At 40.0% G+C, this 8,572-nt stretch overlaps 1 protein-coding gene across 1 annotated transcript; it reads left to right on the top strand.

Moving 5' to 3' along the window:
- The first annotated feature begins 6,683 nt into the window (after nucleotides 1-6,683).
- fam181b (family with sequence similarity 181 member B) lies at nucleotides 6,684-7,894 on the top strand. Its single transcript, XM_039678329.2, has one exon. The coding sequence runs from the start codon at nucleotides 6,823-6,825 to the stop codon at nucleotides 7,777-7,779; it is 957 nt and encodes a 318-aa protein (XP_039534263.2). The 5' UTR covers nucleotides 6,684-6,822; the 3' UTR covers nucleotides 7,780-7,894.
- The last annotated feature ends 678 nt before the right edge of the window (nucleotides 7,895-8,572 follow it).

The following is an 8,572-nucleotide window of genomic DNA, read 5'->3' as shown; positions in this document are numbered from 1 at the left end:
GCAACGAGATTGTGAGTAAATCATAACAGAATTTTCTATTTTATGGGTGAACTATTCCTTTTATTAATTGCCACATTACATTATAGTGCTCATTTTTACTATTCAGAAATCAAATAGTCACTGTAATTAGCTGGACCTAATACCAGTGATCAGTGTTATTTTCATTGTCTATACACAATCACCACAAGTCAAACTGTTTACACTGTTAGTTGTACTAGTGTTACTATCTCAATTTGGCACTGTTTTTTTGTTTGTTTGGTTTTTTTTTAATAGGAAATGATGCATGAACATGATCCTCAGAATAAATGCATATGAACGGAAGTAAGCGTACCCGTCCCATTTCCTGTTCCTCCACAAATGCTGCTCCAGTGTGATTTAATGAAAGCCTAAAGACAGAAAACGAGCAATAAAGTAGCTAGCGGGAGGCATGTGGTGTAAAACACAGAGATTGCGCCCCATGCCGGGACCTGCAGGACTCCACCAGACCTGTATTCACTCGCTGGCAGCTCCTGCTTCTCCAAATTGTGGTGCGTAGACATCATCTGCTCTGTGCTGAGCTGCCTCCTGCTAATATTATTATTAATATCGCAGCCAGAGTGCAGAGCTGGTTGTTTTGTGGGGCTGGGGAAGGTCATGAAGAGGAATAGATGAGTGTGAGGTGATGATGATGATTTTCACTTTGTTGCTCCCTGAAATATGAACTGGTCAATGTTTTGCATTCATTTTATTTTAATTATTTTTGGGGGAGTTATTTGCAACGTAGTCTGAAAGTAACTTAAAAAGTAAGTTCCGATATGGGTGCTGTCAAAACATTGGCGAACCACATATTGAACTGCCAAAGTCACATGATTTCAGTTAACGAGGCTCCGTTACCATAGACAGAAAAAGAAGTGGACCCCATTGATTTCAACAGAGAAAATTGAAGCCCTGTAAAAGCTGATAGCCAGGCGTACTGCGCAAGATCAAACTGAGCCAATCAAAATGTCACGTGAGCAACCTGAATGTCTTCTAGTAGCTGGTCCGAGTAAAATCTGAATAATTCCCTTCTGAATCTCACCGAGACGGAGTGAGTATTAGCTGTCCATGAGCTAGCAGCAGGATCAACTTTATGAATCTCTATGGGCTTCTCCCTTGACTTTATCAGACTTTATGACCCCAGATTGCCTACAAGCTTCTCCTCCTGTGTATACGGTAATTTACGGTAATTCGCGACGAAGAGTCGATTCGTTATGGCGAAATCGTTAGCCTTTTTTTTTTTAACAAAAAACTGCTTCTACATGGCCATTACGTAAGGTACAAGGTAATGGAGCCTTTTATACATTGTCATGTTTCTTTAGAAATAAATAGTGGACAAATGGAGTCTTTGGACGCCTCAAATAGGAATCCCGGAATATTTTCGTCAAAAATCTTCATTTCTTTTCGACTGAAGAAAGAAAGACATGGACATCTTGGATAACATGGGGGTGAGTAAATTATCAGCATAAGTTTGAACTACTCCTTTAAATCAAATGTTGGGCAGTTTCTACATACCATTTTATACAGTAAATGAGGCCCGAGGTCTATTTAGGGTTAAAAATCCTATTTGTAAAGTGAGAAGTATTCCAAGACAACTGGACATTTTGTCGGAAGTGGGATATTTTAACTCCCACTTTAGATCTAGTGTATGCTTCTGGAATAACAGTAAATGTTTATATAGACCATTTCACAAGATGTAAACAACACTGGTCCAGAAGCACTTCCTGTTTCAGTTTGTAACTATTTTCTTTATTTCACATGTAAAGAAAACATCTTAAAGACGTTTGTTTAACTTTTTTATTCAGTTTTAAATGTTCTGTTGGTTGTATTTTATCCCAGCTTTTATGTAGTGTTAAAAAACTGAAACAGGAAGTGCTTCTGGACCAGTGTTGTTTACATCTTGTGAAATGGTCTATAGATGACAGTTAGTACATTTTTATGGTTACCAAATGTATTGGATGTTCACTTGGACGTTCAAGCGTAAACAACATGTTACAAAAAATGTAGAGTGAACAAAATCCGTTCTGAATAACTTATGGTTACTGACAACATACACATGTAGACAAACATCAAGAGTAAGTGGGGGGTTTAAACACTATTGCGCTTTTCTAAGGACCCTGTTGTTGCCATTAAACATCCTTTCTTCTCACCTGACAGTTTCATCAATCAAATATGTTGCTAGTATTTTGCTGACCGAGAGTCTTTAGTTCTGGATGTGTTGTGGTTACGCTGAGACCACACACACACACACACACCCCAATGGGAAAATATGTGAGTGTGTAACCCAGTGTCGTAATGGAGAGCATGGAAAGGGTGCCTGGGGGGGTCCAGGGAAAATGGGGTTTAAAAAAAAAGAGTGGGTGCTGAGTTTGTAAATTCCCTGGGTGGAGGGCGGGGTGCGCGGTGTGTAACGATAACCAAACAATACTCACTTTCAATGGTCCGTTTGCTTAAGCAGCTTTCCACGGACGTGAATCGAAAGCGGAAAGATGAATGTTGTTCCCTCGGCCGTCTCATTTGTTCTTCCCCCTGCTGAGTTTGTTCAACTTAGTTTGACCTTGTTGATTTCTTTTGCTATTGGTTTTCCACTAGTGTTTTGCCCTGAAATTTTTTTAAAATTTATTGTCATGCAAAGACCGAATCATCTGATGCCATAGACAAATATGCATTTGGGTCAATGGCATGAATGTCCAAGGTAATGATAAGAAAAACTTAGATGTTAGATGTGTTAGAAGTTAGATGTGTCTCAATCTTTATCACCATTTCAAAAAAAAACAAAAAAAACAACAACAACAACAACTTTCATTTAGGTAGTTCACTAAAGAAATGTCAAATTCGTTCATTGTTTCTCAGCCAAACCAGATCATGCCATTGAACTATTTTCGAATTCATGTGTTGGACTGACTGTATAAAATAGACTTTCCAGTTTTTGCAAGTTTAGGAATCTCCTCGTACTCCTCCTTTTGCTGTCAGTATTCCACTCCTCACCCTCTTTGATCCCTTTGGCCTTTATGTGGCCATAGAAACTTGTTTCCGGAATTAGTGCGTCAAGCCCTTAAACGTGAATGACTAGCACGTACAAAAGCTCTGTGCGGGAAGAGAAGAAAATATCAGCCATTAGGCTGGTGATGTCACAGTGCCAAAATTAGGCTCCAGAAGAAAGAGGGGGGCTTGTTGAAAAACTAAAATTAAAGGGACAAGCACATATATATATATATATATATATATATATATATATACAAAAGGGACATGATGCACTCAAAAAGAAAAATGAAAAAGAAAACATTTACGCATTTCGATTAATTTAATTGATTAATCCTTATATGTTTTTCCAACCCGATCTCACAGGAATTCGTACGAATTTTACGAGGTGGCTAATTCGTAACAATTTGTACGACCTCACTCGTACAAATTAGTACGATTTAGCTAATTCGTACATATTTTACGAATTAGCCAATTCGTATGAATTCGTACGAATGACCTACCCCTGACCCCGCCCCTAAACATAACCGTCACGTGGGTTTTTAGACAAATCGTACAAATTTGTACGAGTGAGGTCGTATGAATTAGTACGAATTAGCCACTTTTGAATCATTCGTACGAATTGGTCGTGAGATAGGGTAGGTTGTTCGTATAATGAAAATACAGCTTAATAAAACATTTTCTTTAAATCTTAAACTTAAACTTTTTTGTTAAAGGGTTAGTTCACCTAAAAATGAAAATTAAGTCATTAATTACTCACCCCCATGCTGTACCAAACCCGTAAGACCTTCGTTCGTCTTCGGAACGCAAATAAAGATATTTTTGATTAAATTTGAGAGCTGGATCAGTGCTACATAGGCATTGAAACTTGAAACGGCCCAGAAAGTCATTGAAGAAAATGGCTCAGTGGCTCAATGATAAGTTTATCAAGCGACGAGAATATTTAAAACAAAAATAACGACTTTATTCGACTGTTCCTTTTCTTCCTTCTGGGCCTGAGACGATAGTTAAAGAGATTTCCAAAAGCATGCACGAGAATTGCGCAAGAAGTAGTAGAAAAATAACGCAATTCGCGCGCATACGTCGTGGAAATCTCTTGAACTCTCGTCTCAGGCCTACTAGGAAGAAAAGGAATAGTCAATATTATTATAGTCGATTCGTTATTTTTGTTTTTTGTTTTTTCCACACAAAAATGTTCTCGTCGCTTGATAAACTTATATTTGAGCCACTGTTGTCACATGGAATGTTTAAACATTTTCTTCAAGAAAAGAAGAAAGTGAATTGTTGAATTCAAATTGTTGAATAAAGTTGTTTGTTCAACATTAAGGTTGAACCACTGTAGTCACTTGGACTATTTTATCGATGTCTTCACTACATTTCAGGGCCTTGAAAGTGGTAATTACATTGCCGTCTATGATGAGGTCAGAAAGCTCTCAGATTTCATCAAAAATATCGATGAACAAAAGTCTTGCTGGTTTGGAACGATATGAGGGTGAGTAATTACTGACAGGATTTTCATTTTTGATTAAAAATATCATAGTGGTCACTTCTATTCTGTAAGATTTGGAAACGTACAGGCGAATCCTGTAAAAAAAGCTTGTTTTTACACTGTTGCTATTTTTCTATTATGGTACACTGTTTTATTGTGAGGCCATGGCAGCTTCTCTGGGACCCCCATTCAGGACCGGGTCTAGAGCAGGGCTACAGATAATTAGATCACTGCTATCAGTTTCACTGTCTCCTTTCTACATCACAATTTACATGATAATAACACTCTCGATGGTTCCCCTCTCTCAAAAGCGCTTAGACTTTCTCCTTTTTCTCCCCTTCCCAACATCCAAATGATTCACTGCCTCACCTTAAAATGCACTTATGGGGTGGGAATTTCAAAAAAAAAAAAAAATCCCTGGGAAAAACTCTCAAAGTGAGAGAGAAAAGGGGTATGGCAGAAACAGTCCATTGGCACGTTATTTCACAACATGCTAAGTGAAATAGATGTGATAAAAAAGAAACTTTGTCAGGGCTGCTATAAATGTGTTTAATGCCTGGGAAAGTAAAGTTTAGTGGACTGAATTGGAATTGGATCAGATTAAGTGCGTCTGAATTGACTTTACACAAGGCTACAGGCTCTCGATGGGACAAAACTACACAAATATTCTTTGAACAGTCATCATGTCCTGAAATTTCAAAGCTTTGGGCCAAAAAATGAGCAAAAATCCTTGTTTCTGAGCTATTTGATTGAGGTAAACACTAAATCAAACATTATCGCTGATAGCAATACTCTCCTCATTCAACATCCTCAAGTGTTTTCTTTCTAAACCCAACATGTTCCAAACCAGAGCGACGTCCTTCGAGTGCTTTCACTGAGATCAGGATCCGTTCGGACCCCAACGAAAGTCCCAGTGTTGGATCCCTCTTCAGTATTCACTGCTGGCCAAGAAACTTCCTGCAAATGCTGAATTGTTTACAGCGGCTATTTCACTCATACCCAGGATTTCTTAAGGTCAACATTTCTTCTGGCACACTGGGCTTGAACTGCACTTTATTCCCCTTTAATTTAACAGCTCCGGCAGCTTTTCTAGTTAAATCGACTGTTCATTATTGAGCCTCATTTTACGAAGGGGCTGTGAGGTGCAGTTTAATGAATCTCTGGCACAAAGATCCCTTTCACTGCCCGAGGAAGAATAGAAGCTATTTAGACCATGTAGGGCTGTATGTCAAAGGCAGCCTATAATAGTTGTCAAGCAGAGGCTAAAATTCCCACTGGTGCGGGAATGCACGAGAAATCAACTTCCACCACTAACAGATTAAGATAGTTGTAGGAAGTTAGAAGAACATGTAGAGAAACAAACAGTACATGCATCTCCAATTAAGCGTTCACCTTTATGCGCAGGACCAAGTCTGGGAGGTTTGGTCAAGTTTATACAACATATGCATTTTGTGAGACATGAGGAAAAGAATCAAAAATGTAGATCAGACCGCATGAAACTTTTGAATTCTTTATGCCACAATTAAAAAAAAAGTGTGAGTTTGTCAGATCAATTATTTTAAGAATCATTTAAAATTCTGAAACCAAGAATCTGTTTAAGCTAACTTGAACAAACTACGTTGTTGTGTGTGGAAACATTTGCTATTTGATCAATTTTAAGTCAGGTGTTTAATTTCAAAAGATTAAATCAAATTGAAGAAATAAAACCCAGTCTTTAATAAGATTAAAGTAATTCAGATTCCTGCACTCTAATGCTGGGTTGTTTTAACCCAATTTTGGCTCAAATATGGACAAACTCAAACATTGGGTTCAAAATGTAATTTAAAAATGGAACCCAATGCCTGGGTTTGTCCATATTTGACCCAAAATTGGGTTAAAACAACCCAGCATTTTTTTTTAAATGTATAGTGTGCAGTCCAACGTAGTTGCTCTCAGAGATTTCATCACATAAAATGAGTATATTCTCATAGACACATTCAAGAAGACTTGACCAGGACGGATGAACCCGACGCTATTGTGTTTTTACTCTGTGGGATGCCTCAAACAAATCCCTCTTAGTTGCAGGTGGTCAGGCGTGAGCAAAGAGTTAAGTCCCAGGGTCCCTCGGCCCCTCCTCTTTGATGTCCTGACATCATTGGCCCTGCCCCCTAAAATAATCCTCCCTTCCCCCAAATTCCTGCTTTCGACAGAGTGCAGACGAACTGTAAGGGTGTCCTGCACGGGACCAAGGGTTAGCAAACCACCCTGGAAATGCAGACAGGGTCTCTGGAAGACAACTGCATACATCCTGCGTGAAGGTGTTGTGCTTGTGGCAGAGAGAAAGAGAAAGAGAGGAGATGGCTGTTCAGGCTGCCATCATGAACTCTCAGTTCTTAAACTTCTGTTTTCCTGGCTCGGTCATGGATTATGAGGTGGAAAAGGGTCTGGAAGGGGGTCTCCTGGGCGAGGTGGACTGCGACGGTGACTTTAGGGAGACCACTAGGGACCTGCTCAGCTTCATCGACTCGGCTTCCAGCAACATCAAACTTGCGCTGGACAAACCCGTGAAGTCCAAGAGGAAGGTCAACCACCGAAAGTACCTGCAGAAGCAGATTAAGAGGTGCACGGGTATCATCTCGCCAGGGACCGCGCCGGCTCAGGAGCCATGCAAGAAGCAAGGCTCGCCAACCAGCAACTTCTCCAGCAAAACACCACCCAAGAAGGAAGGGATACAGGCCAACCTGCAAAGCAAGAGTCTGGCTGCCCTCTTTAACCCAGCGAAGGATGTACGAGGAGAGAGGGCCAAGAAGCCCCCGCTGCGGCATCGAAACCTTCCTCCGTCCTTTTTCACGGAGCCAGCCAACAGCTCCAGAGTTACATCCACGTCTGGCATGTCGCTCAAAGACCTGGAGCGAGGGACTCCGGAAGCGGCAGAGTTCTTGGAGCTTCTTGGACCCGACTACAGCAACATGGTCTCGGAGCAGGATCTATTCCACGCCGCACCTATCAGGATCCAACAGGAGGCGACCATGGGCCCAGAGCCATATGACTCCCACCATTTTGTAACCGGTGGGTTTTTGTACACCGAGCCTTGGGGCACTTGTAGCGACACGCCTAAAAAGTCGGGTGACATGCGGACGGTACCAGTACAGTCAAATCTTTACACTCACACGGACTTCTCTGGCAGCGTGCCTGTGGAACAGAGCTCGCCATGTGCACTTACCTTTTCAAACTTCTTCACAGACTGCTCCACACCGCCGGTCTCCTACGATCTGGCAAACGGATACAACAGAGGGAGCTTTTCTTCTCTTTAAGCCGGAGATTTTCTTTTTCCTCAGACTTTACATTGGGACAAAATCACTTGCAATTTCAGCATGGCATTGACAAAGGACCCTATGGCCATTTTAATCTTGAAATATTTGCCTCAAAACTAGCTCATTTAAAACATCACTTGGTGGGATAACTTGTATACAGTTGCAAACTTTTAAGGCTTACAATCTAAAGATGGCCTTGGTTTACATCCTTCTTTTCTCCCAAATTTAATGAAAACAGAATGCGGTTCTGATCATATATTAACAAAACTATGCCTCAGAGTTTTATGTAACTGTTCTCTGTAAATAAAACAAAAGTTTTATGGATACACTTTGGACCTCTTACTCGTGTAACATGGGCATTGTTTAATTGACAATATTAACAATTTGAAACATGTTACAGCGCTGATCTCAGGGGGGTTCTGCTAATTTGTTTAAATATGTCACAAACTAAATAGTTACATGCATGTGATCCCATTAAGTATTTGAATGCTTTATCCACGGTTAAAAAATGCATGTTTTTAAAATATCAAGTCGACTTGCATCTGCAAACAAAAATGACGTTAGAACTAACTTCACTCAACCATTTTGCAGTTACTTTTAATCAAATGCTGTCAAAGATGAAGGCCATTCCCCTCAAGTTCACATAGTTCATCACATTAGCTATGGACATGATCCACTAACATTTAAAGTCTTCATTTTAAACGTGGAAAAATACTTTTTAGGGTCAAAACTAAAAATTCTGCAACAGTGGCAACCACGACAATCTGTCTACATACTTATTTTTGTTTAATCA

This window comes from Pimephales promelas, chromosome 16 (genome assembly GCF_988280905.1).
Source record: "Pimephales promelas chromosome 16, fPimPro1.hap1.1, whole genome shotgun sequence".
NCBI lineage: Eukaryota > Metazoa > Chordata > Actinopteri > Cypriniformes > Leuciscidae > Pimephales > Pimephales promelas.
This window is presented reverse-complemented; position numbering and strand designations above follow the sequence as displayed.

Coding starts and splice junctions, on each gene's coding strand:
- fam181b (XM_039678329.2), top strand. CDS start 6,823: ATGGCTGTTCAGGCTGCCATCATGAACTCTCAGTTCTTAAACTTCTGT.